Below are 19,951 nucleotides of genomic sequence, written 5' to 3' on the forward strand. Positions count from 1 at the left end.
GAACCGCAGGTTCGGACCATCCCTATATGGCAGTGATCGCTCATTGGGAGATATATAAAGTGCCAATGCAATGAGGTAGATAGTAGTTTAGATAGCAGTATACAGGTTAAATAAATTAGATTAAAGTCAGGCACATAAATATCAGATCCCTTTACAGACCCATATGAGCCCACATCAAATGCCCTGTGCCAGACCAATGTCACAAACCCCCATTACCATGTGCGCCTTGACGCACGTTTCGCTATTTGCTTTGTCAAGAGGCTTTTTCAAATTCCGAACTGCTTCTTTAAGGTTAAGTCCCCGTGGAGATCTCGTATCCAACTGGAGGATCCAATGAGCCTATCTTAGATGTAGTTGGGTCTCTCCACTTGCTCAAAGGCACAAACTTTTATTGAAGAAGGTTTAATAATGAAGGTTTCCTTGGTGACAATCAACAGGCTGGAGAGAGTCCTGTGAAAGACGAGTCTGGATGCAACAGATACAGCCGAAATATGCTCTGCAAAATTATTATTTTTTTTTTTCAATTTACGAGAAGTACATCCCACCTACTGTAGCGAGCAATTTGTATATTCAGCAAGATAGATAACAAATCCCCCCAACACTAGCCATGCATGCAGACAGTGTTCAGATAAAACCCCTATCTGTTGGTTTCCTTGTCGGCTAGATATCTGGCATGTTTGTAAATGATTGAAGAACGGCCCAGCATCTGAGCTATGTCCCAATGTATATTGAAGTATTACGTCCTTGTATCCCCCATGTGAATAATATATAAATGCTGGATCATGTTACCACAAGGAAAGCATTCATTGAAAAGGTAGGGAAGAAACCGTCAATGGAGGAAAACGCTCAGACACAATTGTTAGCCAGCTGGGAAATGTTGCAGAGAATTCTTGACTAATTTCTCTTGGCTCGTAGGTCTTTTCTAAAAAAAAAAAAAAAAAGTAGAGCTAGATCTGTAGCTAAAGGTGAAGCGCGAACTGAAGGAAGACTGAAATTAAAACCATAGCTCTTGTCTTGAAGCATTACATGTCCTGCAGTCTGTGTAAACACTTCAGCAGCGGGATCTGCTATTTCATCTTCCCGATAATTAATCATTAGCTGTGTCTGAACAATATGACGATCTCGAATCGGCAAGGAGCGGCAGAAAGACCCCGAGCCCAGATATCAATTACAAAACTTTATTAAGTGCATACTTTTTTTTATTGTTGACTTGCTGCAAGCCATCAGAACACCACCTCGTCTTCATAAAAAATCTAAAGTTCAGCAAGTATGTATGCACCACCTTACCTAATAAACTCTGGACGTAATCCTACCCCCCTTCTAGTAGACCACACTAGCTGGCCCTATAGCTTTAGTGTCGGACTGGGGTACCTGGGGTCCACCAGAGGAAATGATCCTGGGGGCCCACCACTAAAGAACCAGTGAGAAATGACATGTCAGTCAATGTTACTGCAGGTTCTGAGCTGGGGGCCCACCGGAGGATTCCCCGGACCTCTGGTGGGCCAGTCCAGCACTATATAGCTTTGATAGCAATGAAGTCTCACGCATACAGGGATATGGTATTGAGTTTCCAGCCATAATAACCCTTCCATGTAATCTGATTGCAGCAATGATTATACAATTCTGTCAGTATCTTCCTGTATAGTATAATAACTAGGTCCATGCATAGAAATCAGGATGACAGGCTACATTTCATAGTCCTGGTGACCCAGTAGCAACTCATATTCTAGCACTAGGATGTTCTCAGGATGAATTATAAAGAAGATTGTAGTTGTCATAATCTCATAAAGGGCATCACCTCTATCTCCCTTTTATTTATATAGAGGCATAGGGATTTTTTGCTCAGCACATAGCTTGAGTCATTAAAGGGAAACTCCAGCGGGGAAAAAATTATTTCAAATCAACTGGTGTCAGAAAGTGACAAGAGATTTGTAATTTACTTCTATTAAAAAATCTCAAGTCTTCCAGTACTTTTCAGCATCTGTATGTTCTGTATATCTAATGTCTATGACATACAACAGCTGATAAGTACTGGAAGACTGAAGATTTTTTAATAGAAGTAAATTACAAATCTCTTGTCACTTTCTGTTGATTTGAAAGACAATTTATTTCCGCTGGAGTTGCCTTTTAATAACGGCAAAGAATCGTTCTAGACCAGGGATGGGGAACCTTCTTCCTCCAGCTGTTGCAAAACTACAATTCCCATCAGGGACGTAGCAAGGATTCATAGGGCCCCATAGCAAAAAGTTGTACAGGGCCCCCCTCCCCTACGCACAACACAAAGCACTGAATATATACAATATATATATATATATATATATATATATATATATATATATATATATATTTGTATATTCAATTATGTGGCCAGAGTCAGAATCCTGCCTGGAGCCACACGAGTGACTGGCAGAGCAGAGAGCCAATGGCTGCTTGCTCTGTCAATCCACTGTATTTAACTATATGCGCCCATTAGGAGCCCATAAGGTTAAAAACATAGGTGCAGGAGCAGACTGCCTTCTGCTTAACCCCTTATATACTGCAGTGTGTAAGTGATCCAAAGTTCACTTATATGCTGCAACACAAAAAAGGGTTAAAAAGTAGATGACAAGGAGATCTATGCTTCACTGCACTGATAACCCCTGACCTCTGCATGGAACTCCAGCTCTGCACATTCTACTATTTGATTGCGGCAGTGGAGAAGAAAGGTCGGGGGGTTATCAGTGCAGTGAAGCAGAGATCTCTTTATCTTCTGCTTTTTAACCCTTTGTTTGCATTTCAGTATGTAAGTGAACATCGGGTCACTTACACACTGCAGTACGTAAGGGATTAAGTAGAAGGACACAGGACTGCTCTTACCTCCCCCCCCAGGACCCCCTGCTCCATGGGCCCCATAGCAGCTGCCTGCCCTGCCTCTATGGTAGCTACACCACTGATTCCCATCATGCCTGGACAGCCAAAGCTTTGCTTTGGCTGTCCAGGCATGATGGGAATTGTAGTTTTGAAACAGCCAGAGGGCTGTTGGTTCCCCATCCCTGGTCTAGACAAAGATGATCTTTTTGTCATATTGATATCTGTGAATAGGAGCTAAGTTGACCTGATACCATATCTATAATCTTTGGCATTTATGGCTTTGGGCTTTTCATTTCAAAAAATGTAACTTTTTCTTTTCTTTAGGGGGATCAAGGTGCACCTGGGTTAGATGGCGTTCAAGGGATGAAGGTGAGCCAATGAGACACTGCCTCCAGCTAAAGAACACAATATTATAATTACAGTAGCCCTATTGTGTTGTCACTTTTAATCTGCCGTAGAGTTGATTTATTGCTGCAGCTTGTTGGATGTCTCCACTAATGTGCAAGAAATCAGTGCAAATACATGTCCTGTCTTATCATAAATGCTCAGTTTAAAAAGACTGTACAGATCCTGATCTTTCACCTCGGTTTTTTTCATTCGTGTGCATTATACAATGAAGACAATTGTTCTTTTTGATGTTTAATAAATATTGCTTTGATTTGTTTATATAGGGCGATCAAGGAGAACACGGGGAGAAGGTAAGTAGTAACTTGTTTTGGTGAAGCCTGACAAAATATATGCTCCCTAGGTATCTTATTGTAATTTTTGCTCCCAAAGATGCTCTAGGTCTTATTTTCAGGTATTGTCTTATTTTTCCATGAATTCACGTGTCACATACGGTGTGGCAGCTTCCGGCCACCAGGGGGAGCTCACCACAGCACACTTATACAGCACAGCAGGGACTGCATACAGTATGAGGGCTTCCAGCCACCAGGGGGAGCTTAACGCAGCACACTGGTACAGCATAGCATAGACAGAGCATATGATATGGCAGCTTCCAGCCACCAGGGGGAGCTCACCACAGCACATTTGTACAGTACAGCACAGCAGGGACAGCGTATGGTATGGTGGCAGAAGACAGGATAATGGCAGACTGTGTGCAGCTCTACATCTGGAGGACAACTGAGATAGCAGCAGGCCATGGGCTTCTTGATGCCGCAAAAGGGAATATAGGAGTAGGTGACAGTCTTCATGTCCTGCCTGAAGCTGCTCTACAATGGACGGTGAAGGTAGGGGACAATGGTGGCGGGCTAAAAGGAATCACAGAAGCATGCCCTGGTGTTCTGTTCGGCGGGCATGCCTCCAAACAATAACTTTGCTAGGTCTTATTTTCAGGGAAACAGGGTATCTGATATTTATTACTACTATGTTACCTGTTGCCTGATCTACACATATAATACATGTTCTTGTGCTATACGATTGGATATAGAGAGGGGAATAGACAAATAATATTAGATATATAAATTGATGTTTATTTGAAAAAGGAGGCAATGTGAAAATGTCATGCTGTAACTATCATACCAATGTCTTGAGATCATACAGACAGTGGTCCAGGCTTTGGTTTACTCCTATGACCTTTTATTAGATGGACTGTATGATTACTACAAACCGCATGCTGCAAACAAAAGAGTCATTCTTCTGTATTAATTCTGCAATTCCCAAGCAGCAACGCACAACAGTCTTGACTGGTTTTATTTATAACAAAAAATACAGCATTTTAGTAAAGAAGTTGCATGAAGCTGCTATTTCATTTCCGAGGTTTGATGTCATCTGGACTTAAAGTGTAAATGTCATTTAAAATGTTTTTGCAGAAATAAATAATACAAGCACTTTTAAGAAACTCTGTAATAGGTTTTATTAGGCAAAAAAGCCTCTTTCTGTACTAAAAAGCTGTCCCCCCCCACACACACACACACTTCTTATCTGCTTTATTACAGTAAAGCAAGATGAAGACGGGTTTACTGAGTCTATTATAACCTATGGAGGGGGGAGGGGCTGAGGGGGATGAGCGAGCAGGGAGAGCAGACAAGCAGCTGTGTAGTTTGGAGACTGTCTGGGCCCATAAAACGCTGTATTCACAAGTCAGAAAGGTCAGTACTTATCTGGGAACATGATGAGAGAAGATTGCAGGATGTTGTGTTTTGCAGGGCTGCCATTTCTCTAATCTGTGCTCACTCACCCCCCTTGTCCCCTCCCCCCCTCCATAGACCATAATGGACACAGAAAAGCTAACTATTTTTTTTTTTTTTTCAAAATAAGAAGAGAAAGTGTGTCTCTTTTTGAGTTCAGCACTTGGACACTATTTCAAGGTGGATTGGATTGTTATTGTATATTGTTTTCTCCTGCAGGGTGAAATGGGGGAAGGTGGCCCTAAAGGTGATCCGGGAGAAAAGGTAAGACTCCTGCTTTTTATAAAATTAAGTTTAAAGGGGTTATCGAGCGCTACAAAAACATGGACACTTTCTACCAGAGTCAGCCCCACTCTTGTCTCCAGTTTGGTTGGGGTATTGTAATTCCGTTCCATTGAAGTGAATGGAGCTTAATTGCAAACCACAACTGAACTGGAAACAAGAGCGAGTCTGTCTCTGGAAGAAAGCGGCCATGTTTTTGTAGCGCTGGGTAACCCCTTTAAATAATTGAATCAAAAGCATATACAGTACACCATGATTGTTTTCTCACATCATACTTCATTATATATACATATATATATATATATATATACATATTAACTGTCAGGGATCAGGTTGTATAAAAACTTTGAACCAAATCACTGAATTTCGTTTTTTTTACACTACCTGGTCGGCACCGACACAAACACGTGGTGCTCGAATTGAGGATTCTTTTTTGACATGCAGAAAGACAGCAATCAGCCGAAATGTGGGTTCAAGCAGAGTCTAGTCTGATTGGACTTAAAGTTCCCTTTAATTAGGTCCGTTATCTCTACCAAAGTACCTTAGGCAGTGAAGAAATACATTAAAGGGGTATTCCCCTCATACCTAACTTTTTATATGTTGCTGCCCATGGTGAGACTAACAGTTCATTCCATACTTGTTATCATCTATTCAGTCTCCTTCGCCTAGTTCTCGGCTGCTGCTTCCTGCTGAAGACTCAAAAATCTGTGTGTGAGCCTTTCTCTCTGTCTTCCCCTCCTCCCCCCTCTCCTCTGAGACGGCTGATGTAAACAAGTCCCTGACTGGCTTTATCTGCAACATTGTAGCTTCTTTGTAATGCTGGGAGGGTTAGTCACATTGAGGTCATAGGCAACTTGACCTCAGATTAACCCCCCCAGCATTACAAAGAAGCAACTATGTTGTCAATAAAGCCAGCTAGGGACTTGTTTACATCAGCCGTCTCAGAAGGGAGGGGGGAGGAAGGGGAGACAGAGAGAAAAGCTCACACACAGATGCTTTTCAGCAGCTGAGAACTGGGGGAAGGAGACTGTAAGGAGATAATAACAAGTATGGAAGGAATTGTTAGTCTCACCATGGGCAGCAACATATCAGAAGTTATATGGAATACCCCTTTAATTCCTATAGGTAATCATTCAATGTAAGTCCTTATAAAATCTAACTTCACTTATATGATACGGTAGTAACTTCTCTCTTGGTTTGTGGATATTAGCTTATAGACATCTATTAATATTAAGCTTATCATTGCCAGCTATGTTTTCTACAAAATGTGTGATATGCCGCTTGCCAATGTTTTATTTATATAAGTGTCTGACACCGCGCTGCGGGGCAGGAAATTGTGGGATGACTGATAAAAAAAGACCGAATGTAATAAAACACAAGAAAATAAGGAAAACATGTAATTATCGTACGCAAACAATGCTGCGTCCGTGGCTCCGAGCCAACGAGTCCCCCCCCCCCCCCCTGCTGTAGTATGTGCAAAGAAACATTCACATTTCAACTTCTTCTCATATGTATCTGTGTGAGTCTTGAACTTTACGACACCTACGACGTCCCTGGTCTATTGTACACCGGTCACCTTCGTAGACTGTCGCTAATATTCAGCACTTGACACAATTGTCGCGAGTGTATACTGTATTGCCGCGTCTATATAATTAATTATATAATTATATAATTCTCGCCGTTCTATTTAATGACATGTTCAGTTAAGTCACGCAGGGAAAATTGACGTCGAGGAGAAAAACAGCCCTGTGCGGCTTTCTGTAGGACGACTCCTGTGTAACCGCGGAGCGATAAAACAATAAAGCGCAGCCCCAGCCTATGCCACCTCACATGGAATAATTTTACAGCTTTTTTTTTTTTTAAAGAATATTGTTAAGGCCAATAATTGTTCGGCAGGAAATTACATCTGATTGCCGGGATGTTTCCCGCTGAGCGTACAAATAAAGTTCTTAGGTTTTCAGGCTTCCTGAGCAGTGATTGCTTTGGATTAGGAAAGCAGAGAACGTATAGTAAGTAGTGCCATACACACTCATGACCTCTTCTTCATGAGAATATCATTTACTCCGGTTATTGTGGAGTAATGGACCATTGGGCTTTGATGGGCCATTGAGTTTACAGTCTACTGATAAATATTAATCCTACCTTATCATGGAAGCACATGGCGTACACATACGCCTGGAAGCCTTTACCTCTAATGGTTTGGATATTATGTCTACAATTAAAATATATTTTGTACGTATTGTCAGGCTACCGTATGTCTGGTCATTCTTACTTTCTTACAACATGGAGACACTCGTCTGACCCGAATAAGTAGTTTTTAAGTGGTTGTTTGACGGAAGAAACCATTTAAAGTTCTTTAGTTACGCTAGGTTCACACTGCGTTTTCAGCTTCCGTTTAACAGATCCGGGTTTTTTTAACAGTCAAAATAATGTAGTGTCAACAGTACTTTATTGTGCGTAAAAAAAAACGCATCCGTTTTGATCCGTTTTTTTTTTTTTATAATGGAAGTCAATAGAAAAACGGATGCACACAAATGCATCCGTTTTTTGCAAAAAATAGATCCGTTAAACGGATGCTGAAAATGCAGTGTGAACCTAGCCTTATACTGTCATAGTTTTGTCAGCTGTGGACATTATAACCAGTGATACTAGTGCTTTGGGGGAGATTTATCAAACATGGTGTAAAGTGAAACTGGCTCAGTCGCCCCTAGCAACCAATCAGATTCCACCTTTCATTCCTCACAGACTCTTTGGGACATGAAAAGTGGAATCTGATTGGTTGCTAGGTGCAACTGAGCCATGTTTGATAGATCTCCCCCTTTGTGTTTATTCACTTTTTATGTGTATATTTAAAAAACAATATTTGATATTTTCCACTAAACCTGCAATCTCAAGTTGTATTTAATTTTATTTTGTATTTTTTAGGGTGACCCAGGATCATCTGCTGCTGGCATAAAGGTCGGGTCACTTACTTTGTCACTTTTGATGGCACTTGCACTTTACTATATTTGGTCCCAGTATCATGGTTACTTGCCTCGGTTTAAATAGTTTCGTGATTGATTTATAATGTTTTAAACTATATTATTACATTTAGTGATAATTCTTTGTTGATGAGGTACTAAAAACTCATTATGGCTTCACACTGTATACAAACAACGGTCATTGTTTTACATGTTCATCCGGCCAATATTGCATTATCGGGCGGATGAACATTATTCTCAAACCATTGCGATCTGGCCGCCGTATGGGTGTGACTGAGAATCAATTAAGCATTGGTACTCAGTCACATTACAGTTGCAAGACAGACACAATGTGTATGAACTGTCAATTATTTCAGGCCGTTGTTTGGAAACAATGGGGGAGATTTATCAAACATGGTGTAAAGTGAAACTGGCTCAGTTGCCCCTAGCAACCAATCAGATTCCACCTTTCATTTTCCAAAGAGTCTATGAGGAATGAGAATCTGGAATCTGATTGGTTGCTAGGGGCAACTGAGCCAATTCTACTTTACACCATTTTGATAAATCTTCATAGTCTATAGGTGTACATTGAGGCTATAGGTGTACATTGAGGCTATGTTCACACTACATCAAACTATGGCCGTTGTTGCCGATGGCAACAACGGCCGTAGTTTTTGCGGGGTGGAACAATGCCTTAGTTTCAATGGGATCCCGGCCGGAGCGTATACACATCGTCCCGTATACGTATACACATCCCGTGCGGCCCCGCAAATAACTGACATGTCAGTTTTCTGCAGCCGCAATTCAATGAATTGCGGCCGTAGGAAACCCTGTCAGTTCACACAGTGAGGCTAGCGGCTCCGGCCGCTTGCTTCACTGTGTGCAGGGGGAAGCTCTAATGCGGGCACGCGCTGATGCGCCCGCATCAGAGCTCTGCGGCTGTCCAGATCATCCGGCCGGTACCTAAGTACCTAAGTCACGGAACGGCCGGTCTCAATACGTTGTGTGAACATAGCCTTACTATGTAAACTAATGTGTCATTTTCCTCTTACAATTACATTGTATTTATTACCTGATTTTATATTTCTGATCTTTCTGTTTCAGGGTGAACCTGGAGAATCAGGCCGCCCGGGGCAAAAGGTAAAATTCACCAGGACTATGGGGGAGATTTATCAAACATGGTGTAAAGTGAAACTGGCCCAGTTGCCCTTAGCAACCAATCAGATTCCACCTTTCATTTTCCAAAGAGTCTGTGAGGAATGAAAGGTGGAATCTGATTGGTTGCTAGGGGCAACTGAGCCAATTCTACTTTACACCATGTTTAATAAATCTTCCCCATCTGCAATTAGATGTTTAATGTAGAGAACAAAGTATGATACATTGATATTGTGAAGTATAATGAGGACAATAGATGTGGCTGTAATATCTCCACATACTGTATAATATCTTCTTTTATTACTGTTACTATCACTTTGTATGTCGCCCTGTCTGCCTTTGTTGTTACGCTTCGGCTAACCTATGACTGCAATAGCTGCTGTGTTTGAATATTAACACTGCATGTAAAACTAAGCGAGGCCATCACACTTTGACCAATGTAAACTATCTACTGTATGTATGATGCTTCATGGTTCCTAACGTGCACCGATATGGGTACCTAATAGTAATGGCAGAGTAGTGATAATCTAGAGATACCATGAATAATAAACAGAACCAATTGTACGGCCCTTTAAAGCATAGAGCTATGTTCACACAACATTACGTTTAAAATTACGTCCATATTTTCGCTGTCTGGCTGCCCATCCGTGCAATCACGGCTATCGGTACATTATTCTAGGTCAGGTGGACTGTTCGCCCTTCGGATGTGTCTTTAATTGAAAAGTCCATTGAATTAAATAGTAAATACCAGTAAAGAAAAACTGTGTGTGAACAACTAAAAAATAACGTCCGCTGTTTGCAAAAGACGTCCGAAAATAATTGACATGATTGTTATTTTGACATCCGCGCCCGTCACTTAATACATTGTGTGCATTGGACGTCCGTCATTCTATTGACTTTAATGGATTGTATTAAAGTCAATTAAATTGCGGCAATTGCGGTGTCTTTTTAAATAGAAAAAGAGGACGCCTTTTTCGGGGGTTTTTGCCGTTGTGTGAACATAGCCTACCTGTTACAAAAAATAAATAAAAATACTTTGAACGCAATAAAGCTTTTGATATGTCTGCCCGTGGCAAAACATATGGCCTGCATACATACATACATACAACCTCACCAACAGCACCCCTCAACCCCCGACACTTGGCGCAGCACTATCAAGCATCGCCACACCAAGTACCCCCCCCCGGACAAGAAACAGCATTGGCGCAGTGACAAATTTTCCCGTACAGAGTAATGAATTTCAATTTCAAGTCAGTGGGGTTCTGGATTCATAGGTGATTTTTGTTTCTGGAAAATCTGTATTCCTTTCCAGGTGTGGGGCCCACTACCTTAGTGACAGAAAAGTGAATAAATTGGCTGACAATCTCTGGTCTAGTTCATCCCAAAGGTGTTGGATGGGGTTAAAGTCAGGGCTCTGGGCCGGCCAGTCACACCTAACTCACAAAACCAGGCCTTTACGGGGCCCAGTCATGTTGGAACAGAAAATGGCCGAAACCAAACTGTTTTCACAAAGCTACAACCAACAGTTGCCTAAATGTCTTGACTTGCATGAGCCTTAAAGGGGTTATCCAGTGCTAAAAAAACGTGGCCACGTGACTCTTGTCTCCAGTTCAGGTGTGGTTTGCAATTAAGCTCCATTCACTTTAATGGGAACTGAGCAGAAAAACCCAGACCAAGCGATGCCGTCTCTGGAAGAAAGTGGCCATGTTTTTGTAGCGCTGGATAACCCCTTTAAGATTTGTCACTAGAACTAAGATGCCTAGGCAATATTTATCCTCTATCAAATAATAAAATGCAGTCTGACAGGTGATGCAGTCTGGCAGGTAACGTTCTCCTGGCAATTGCCAAACCCAAACTGGTCCATCAGACTGCCAGATAAGAAAACTCTACAGAACATTTTTCCACTGCTCCAGAATTCAGTGGTGAAGTGCCACTACCTAATCTGATGCTAGGGATGTAAGGTTTGCATGCAGCTGCTCAGTCATGGACTCCCATGCCCCATGAAGCTCCTAGTGTACAGTTTTTGTGCTGATTTCAATGCCAAATAAGATTTGGTACACTGCAGCTATTCAGTCTGAAGCATTGGCGACTTTTATGTACTATGAGGAGATTTATTCTTGAGTCTAATAGCTGCGATTTTTCTATCCAGTTTAAGCCATTTGTATTCCATTTGTATTTCTACTTGTGAATTTATCAAAAATTGTGCACATCCTAAAAACAAACAAACAAAAAAAAACGCACAGCTTAAAAATTGTCAGGCATAGGCCTGCGCCAATAGGTACGAATTTTTACGCACATTAAAAATAAGGTGCAAATCCCAGATTATGGGAATATTTAATATTTAGTATTCAAAAATAGTTATTTGCATGTCAAATACTGGTTCATAAATACCATTTAGATCCAAAAATGGCCGCAACCAAAACTTTTTAACCAAAAATAGGCACTAAGGGGGAGATTTATCAAACTGGTGTAAAGTAGAATTGTCTTAGTTGCCCCTAGCAACCAATCAGATTCCACCTTTCATTTTCCAAAGAGTCTGTGAGGAATGAGAAGTGGAATCTGATTGGTTGCTAGGGGCAACTAAGACAATTCTACTTTACACCAGTTTGATAATTCTCCCCCAAAGTCTTTGGGAAGAAACTTCATGAACTGACTTGGTGGTGTCCTATTATAGTACCACACTAGGATTCACTGAGCTCTTTACAACGGCCGATTTTCTTACAAAGGTTTGTAAAGGCAGACTACATTGGTACAGTAGGTATTTGGTTTTCTACACCTGTGGCAATGGAACAGAATTCCTTTCTCCTTAAAGTGCGTCTTTGCTTTGCCGAGCTGACAAACAGTTCATTTTGTGAAGAGGGAAAAAAAAAAAATCAATACGACCTGACATTTCTTTGGTACCAATGTACATAGATTTCTTTCATGTAGCTTCGATGCGAAAATTATGTTTGCTCTGTTCTTTGAAGGTGGCAATCACACTTCAGGTAATTTTCTAAAATTAAAGCATTTTGAACGTCACCGTATAGCAAGAAAAAGACATAGAGAGCTTTGTTGTAAGAAAGAAACGGAGAACGCTTCTAAGGCAAGTATAGGGTGACTAAAAGCTCGAATGTGTAGACGTTAAACATCAAAACTATGATAAGGAAAACGTCGGAAACAATTAGGCTTATTTAGAAATAAAAGGGAACATAAGGTGCAAACATCTTCTACTTTTCTTTTAGCACGTGGATCATTTCAACAGCCCAAGATTAAGACTCTATTTAGTTGGTTCTAATTGTACGGTATAGGTGAGATCCACGCTGTGCTTGTATTCTGGTGGCTGCCAAATCTAAGGGTGGTATTACACGGGCCGATGGGGGCCCGATAATACCTGTAAACGAGCAGCGATCTGCTAGATCGTCGCTCATTTACTGGGCCTATTACATATTATTACTTCTCGGGGAGAAGAAGACCGCAGGAGCAGCCCTGGAACGTGGATAGGAAATGTATATCGTCAGTCGCCGGCCGCGCACTGCTATTACACGTAGCGGTGCGCGGTAGGCGCCCGTCGAAAATAGGTCAGAACCTATATCAATGACCAGCCGATGCTCCTTGTCATCGGCTGATCGTTGTATTTATTACATGGAGCGATAATCGGCTGAATCGGTCCGATTCAGCCGATTATCGTTCCGTGTAATAGTACCCTAAGTCTAGACGAAGTGAAGTGCTTCGTTTGATCAGCGATCTGCTAATCAAGTCGGCTGCCTTTTGACGCTGCTCCGCTCCCTGACACTCCTCTCAGAATGCTGGGAAAAGCTGGATCCAGTCCTGGGAAATTTCTTCCAGTTACCCAGGATTGGATTCAGCTTTTCCTCGGCACCCGGGGTGGAGTGGCTGGGAGCGAAGCAGCGCCGAAAGGAAGCTGACTTAATGAGCGGAGCGCTGATTAAACAAAGCGATTGGCGTTGTTCAAATGAGCGCTTAACTCCTCTCAAGTTCCGACTTTCCTTACCCCACAATGCACCGTGGGGCTAGAATTGGGAGAAGGATTGCCCATGCTTGGACAACTATGAATCTCCATTCTTCTGCAGTTGATCAGCATCCTGGTTTTCAGCCTTGTCGGAGTCTTGTGGCCCCATATTGTACCTCTTCATGGCTCCAACTCTCAAAATTTACATAAAATCTGGGAAGGAAAATGTGGAATCACATGGCATTTTACAGAGTGACACTGGGATACCCCTTATACAGGGGTATCTAATATACTACTATCGGTATTGAAGTATGGTTGCCACATACTCTGATGATAGAACAATGGTGATGATGACTAAAAACGTCTTTGTTACCAAACAAGCCGTAAAGGGAGTCGGTCAGCTGTAATTCACATTCCAAACTTCTGACGCTGTTATATAGCTGTTTGGTCAAGGAGAAACATGGTGCCTCTCATATACTGTATCTATCTGTGCTTCCAGGGTATAGAAAAATGCTTTTATTCTCTGGTACAAAGAGTCAAAGGGTCCTATTCCACGGGCCGAGGAGGGCCTGATCAACTATGTAAACGAGCACCCATCTGCTAGATCGCCGCTTGTTTACTGGGCCTATTCCGCGGCCCGATGATTGTTGAGCGAGGGCTGCAGGGACATCGTTACCGATGTCCTTGCAGCCCTTGCAGCATACATTACCTGTCAGGGCTTCTCTTCCGCTCCGTCCTCCTCCCCGGTTCCGGCGCGCTCTAGCTTCAGAATGGCCTGTCAGCTCACAGGCCACTCAGCCAATCACAGGCCGCGGGGGTCCCGGCCTGTGATTGGCTGAGCGCTCCATCAGCTGACCGGCCATTCTGAAGCCAGAGCGCGCGGGACCCGGGGAGGAGGACGGAGCGGAAGAGAAGCCCTGACAGGTAATGTATGCTGCTGCTGCTTCTCAAATCGTCGGTCGCCCGCCGTGCACCGCTATTCAACCATAGCGATGCGCGGTGGGGGAACGATGATTTTAGGTCTGGCCCGTTCTCTGGCTGATCGTTCTCTCTATTTCGGCCGATTATAGTTACTGTGGAATAGGGCCCAAAGAGGCTGCAAACTGGAATGTTTCCTCTCTCCCCCCTCCATGCTTGATTGACACCTGGAAGTCCCAAGCAGGGTCAGGTATGGGGAGGGGGAGTAAGAAGGTGTTACAGCTTGTTGCACTTCAGGAGCTCGGGAATACCTCTTTATACTATAGGATAAAAGCGTTATCTATATTCCTGGAAGTGCAGACAGATATATGAGATGCACCATGTGTCTCCTTGACCTAACATATCTAATAGTGACAGCCTTTTTGGAACCTGAATTATAGCTGACAGAATCCCTTTAATTTGTCTTCACTTCCATAGTAGAGGAAATTGGTTTCTGGCAGTGGAGGAACTTACACCTTGGCAGATATTGCAGATAGAAGTTTATTTTACAGCTGGATGGTAAAAGTGCAAATCACTTAAAAAATACAATTTTAATAAACCTTTTTCTCAAAGCGTCCATGAAGTGGGCATTCTATTCCCATTTACTGACTGACTCATGACTTCTGATGACTATTAATACTGAATCCAAGGAAGTCTGTAACATCTTAAAGTGAGACTCCCGCTTATGCTCCATGTTATCTATAAGTTACTAACCACCAAATATTTTTCTGTATTGTAATATAATTCTTCTCTAGGGTGAACCAGGACTGCCTGGGCTACCTGGACTTCCTGGGATAAAGGTAAAAACATCTAAGTTATTCTCTAATATGACCGTTCCGTATTGTCTGGTTTCGCTTATATATTAGGGAGTATTCCGGATATTTTTCAAAGTTTTTCCTAGGACTTTTATATTGATGACCCATACATAGGCTCGGCCATCACTGTTAGGTGGGTGGGTTCGGACTCCCATTGATCAGCTGATTGAAAAAGCTTTGCATCTATAGATGGGGCTGCTGAACGTACGCAGCCATGCCTGCTAAGCAATGAACAATGGGCAAGAGTGCTTCAGCCATTTCAGTCAGCTGATAGTGGGCGGTGAAAAAAGTTGAACTCCTATGAATCTAATATTTATTGTTCTATCCTATGAACAGGCCATCCATATAAAAGTCCTGGAATACCCCTTTAAGTATTTAAAGTGGTTATTGTTATCTAAATGTTCCTATAAAACAAATGTTTGCTGGACTGTTAAAGGGGTATTCCACTCACATAAAGTGAAGCCATCGTTTTATGATCAGAGTCAGTTCGATCACTAGAAAAACTGAGTGTACTGAATTCTTAGTTTCGTCTTCTTGTCTACTTCATGTGACTTTTCTTTCTGTCTTATTCTTATGTCACTGTACTGTTTATTGTTTATCTCCAATCAAGTCCAGTTGGTGCATTGATCTGTGAATCTCTTACAGACTGGGTGGAAGTACTAGGTGACATCTATAGTTAGTACTTCTTGCTCCCTACCCAACTATATGTGGGGAGTCCTCACTCTTATCTATGCAGAAATGGTCACACAATGTTTTTCTTGGGCTCTTATTAGGCAACAAAAAAAATATATATAAATAACCTATAAAAGAGCAATAAAACTGGTGAGAAAATTTTTTACATGGACACGTCAAAGGTTTTAATCATTTGGGAAAGACCTAGAAAAATCTCAGGCTGTTCTTCCATAGACTTTAGTGTTTTATGACCTGTTTTGCTTTTTTTTCTGTGCGTGAACCTACTCTTTGTACTGTGTAATTTTGGCCTCTGTTTTGGTACAGAATAGTACAGCGCTGTAAATGTATGATGGGTGCCACCTAACATGTATGTATGTATATATATATATATATATATATATATATATATATATATATATATATTATATACCACCAATGGACTACCACCGATGGAAGCCTTGAATAACCACTTCCTCTTAAAGGGATACTACAGTGAAAATCTATTTCTTTCAAATCAACTGGTTTCAGAAAGTTATATAGATTTGTAATTTACTTCTATTTAAACATCTCAAGTCTTCCCATACTTATCAGCTGCTGTATGTCCTGCAGAAAGTGGTGCATTCTTTTTAGTCTGACCCAGTGCTTTCTGCTGCCACCTCTGTCCACGTCAGGTACTGTCCAGAGCAGGAGAGGTTTTCTATAGGGATTAACTGCTGCTCTGGACAGTTCCTGTGGCAGCACTGTGTTAGGCTAGGTTCACACTGCGTTTTCAGCATCCGTTTAACGCATCCATTTTTTGAAAAAAACGCATAAAAAACGGATTGCAAAAAACGGATTCATTTGTGTGCATCCGTTTTTCCATTGACTTCCATTATAAAAAAAACGGATCCGTTTTTTTTGACGGACCAAAACGGACAAAAAAACGTTGCTGACCCTATTTTTCTGGACGTTAAAAAAAACGGATCCGTTAAACGGATGCTGAAAACGCAGTGTGAACCTAGCCTTACACTGGAAAGAATCCACCACTTCCTGCAGGACATACAGCAGCTGATAAGTACAGGAAGACTGGAGATATTTTTTAAAAATAGAATTAATTTACAAATCTATAGAAGTTTGTGAAACCAGTTGATTTCAAAGAGAAAATAAAATGCTACAGTACCCCTTTAAGGTATCCATGTGAACGGACACATTTCTCATTTTCTCCATACCTTTTATGCATTTAGCATATACAAACTATACATACTTATTCAGTGTAATATAGCTAAAACATGATTAGATCTTATTCATTGTCATTTGATCATTCTATTATATGGTGCATCTGTCTATATAGTTATTTGCGCTATATACCAACTATACCAGGATGGCTAATATAGATTTGAATTATAACTTTTTCTTTTTCTTTCTTTTTTTTTGTCTTGTTAGAATTTAGTAAAATTGAAAAAAAAAAGTAATATTGATTAAAATGTATTCTTGCTGAATCATATCTGTCATTATTCCCAAGCAATTTGGTTTTATTGCATTTGCATCATAAAACGAGAGAACATTTGATTGTGAGATTGGTTGAAGGTCTTTATAAATGGATTCTCATTCAAAGTAAAATTTTGAAGTGAATAGAAATGTTTCCGCTTGGTCTTTACAAAAATACTATTGTTACTAGGGAATAAAGATGGGCGAGTAGTGAAATATTCAGTAGCTCAAAATTCGATTAGAACGGACGGCAATAGAATTGTAAAGTGCTGCGGAATCTGTTGGCGCTATATAAATAAAAATTATTATTAATTATTATTATATTCGACTATTTAATTGAATATGGAACCCCATTAAAGTCTATGGGGAAAAAATGCTCATTTCTTTGAAACCTAAATTTGACCACCTGGAGGTCACAAAGTCCAATGACACCTAAGAAAATGATGCCAACACCTCTGAAATGCAACTGGGACAGCAGGGGAAGCATGCCTGGGTGCATCTAACACGCCCAAGTCACAGTATTACACCACTATCACAGCCTCTCAACAATACACAGTTTTTACATTTTTTTTTATAAGTAACACAGAGCACCAAAACTTGCCCTGCTACAGTTAGAGTGTATTAGCAAATAGGTCTGGAGAATTATCTCTGCCTGTCTGTCTAAGTAGATGATGTGCTGGTAGGCAGCCTATTCACTGGATGGACCAAGCTACATATATGCTGTGTAGTAGCCATGAAAAGGGCTTTTGGGGTCTTGTCTGCCTACAATCACTTAAAGTGTCACTGTCGTTACATTTTTTTTTTTGCAGAAATAGTACAGGCAATTTTAAGAAACTTAGTGATTGGGTTTATTAGCCGAAAAATGCATTTTTGCCATGAAAAAGCAGTTTCAAGCTCTCCCCCCTGTCTTCATGGTTCTCTTATGGAGAGAGGGGGGGTGGAGGGAGATGAGGCACCAAAACAGGACAACAAAGAGTTAATTTACAGCTACATCACCGGGCTATCTCCTCTGAAGTCAGCACTGACCTCTAAATACCATCTTTCACCCAGGTCTCACTGTGTAATCATTTGTTCTCTGCTTTCTGCTGGCGACTAATCTCCCTTATTCCTCCTCCCCCTCCCCTCTCCATAGAACAGACAGGGCCCGACTGATGTAAAAGAGTCGAGATTTCCTGATAATGAGCAGTAAATGAGAGAGAGGAGGGAGGGGGGGAAGTCTTTTTGAATGCAGATAATGTCATATTTGCCTAATAAACCCAATTACAACGTTTCTTAAAATAGCCTGTACTGTTGATTTCTGCAAAAAAAAAGGACAGTGACACTTTAAAATCCTAACTGTCCCTACTCCAAGATCTCTCCCTCAACTTGTCCTGCAGCAATTAGAATGTAGGAGAAAATAGATGAACTGAAGCCCATTCCTCACAGTGAGCAGCTACCTGTCTGTCTGTGAGAATAAGCTGCAGATGCTCTGGTAGCAGGCCTATTCACAGGGAATCTGCAGACATATACTGTGCTGTGTATAGTTGTAGCCCTAAGAAGGTCTTTTGGGCTCTTTCCTGCCTACAATCAGCTAAATCCTCACTGTCCCTACTCTAGGATCTCTCCCTCACTATCTTCAAGATGGTCACATGAATAAGCCAGTTAATGATTGTAGACGCTGTTCTCCTGATGCCAGCGTGCTTCTAGGGCCTAGGGGGCTGCATAGTTATTGGCTAGAAAAAGGCAAGGTGGGAGGAGAAACAAATTTTTACTGCCTCGGATGCTCGATCATAAATGAGTATTCCAAACAATGTAGTATTCGATCCAATAGCAACTCGATCGAGTACTACTCGCTCATCGCTACTAGAGAACACTAAGAGGGACATTTAAGAAGACCAGCCTGCTTCCATGATAATTCTGTGCTCTCTTCTGCCACCTCTGTCCATGTCAGGAACTGTCCAGAGCAGTAGCAAATCCCCATGGAAAATTTCTCCTGCTCTTGACAGAGGTGGAAGCAGAGAGTACTGTGTCAGACTGGAAAGAATACACCACTTCCTGCAGGGCATACAGCCGCTGATAAGTACTGGAAGACTTGAGATTTTTTAATAGAAGTAATTTACAAATTTGTATAACTTTCTGACACCAGCTGATTCGATTTTCCTTTTCCCGCTGGACTACCCCTTTAAGCTTTATGCACTGGTATTCCTATTCAGTTCCTTGGACTGCCCCTTTTAGTAGTCATTTTAAAATGATTTAATCAGAAGAAAGCAGTCGCTTGATACATAGACATATCATCTGCTAGACATGAACATGGTCCAGGGACAACTGTCCTCAAGTAAAGTGGAAGTTGCACTATCGTATAGTACATGAAATGATATCTAGCAAGAAGTTTGTTTGTTACTAATAGATCCAGTATTTAGAAGATACAGATGTTAGTCATACGCAGCCCAGCATTGATAGTACCGGCAGAATAAATAAGTTTACTGTATACTTGTGATACTAGATACTTTCTAGAACTCCTCACTCCCTCTAGTGGTGGACAGGGGAACTGCTAGTGGAAATGTTGCAGCCGTTTCAATAAATAGGAAATGTTATCCTTTTATTCACGGTCAGGTGTCTGGAAAGAATGGAGATTGCATATCGATTGTACTTAGAGAACGAAGCAATTTAAAAACTAAGTGCAAGTAAATAAAATCTTTTATTCAGCCTCCAGAACAAGGAACAGCTATAAATAAA

At 41.3% G+C, this 19,951-nt stretch overlaps 1 protein-coding gene across 1 annotated transcript in view; it reads left to right on the forward strand.

Annotated features, from left to right (window-relative positions):
• Positions 1-19,951, forward strand: part of COL25A1 (collagen type XXV alpha 1 chain) — a 127,326-nt gene that overhangs the window by 34,116 nt on the left and 73,259 nt on the right. The window contains exons 11-16 of the mRNA XM_069976212.1: positions 3,175-3,219; positions 3,522-3,548; positions 5,199-5,243; positions 8,187-8,219; positions 9,326-9,361; positions 15,038-15,082. Of these exons, the coding sequence (XP_069832313.1) occupies positions 3,175-3,219; positions 3,522-3,548; positions 5,199-5,243; positions 8,187-8,219; positions 9,326-9,361; positions 15,038-15,082 (231 nt within the window). The remainder of the gene's footprint in view (positions 1-3,174; positions 3,220-3,521; positions 3,549-5,198; positions 5,244-8,186; positions 8,220-9,325; positions 9,362-15,037; positions 15,083-19,951) is intronic.

The sequence above is a fragment of the Dendropsophus ebraccatus genome, chromosome 7, assembly GCF_027789765.1.
Source record: "Dendropsophus ebraccatus isolate aDenEbr1 chromosome 7, aDenEbr1.pat, whole genome shotgun sequence".
Lineage (NCBI taxonomy): Eukaryota > Metazoa > Chordata > Amphibia > Anura > Hylidae > Dendropsophus > Dendropsophus ebraccatus.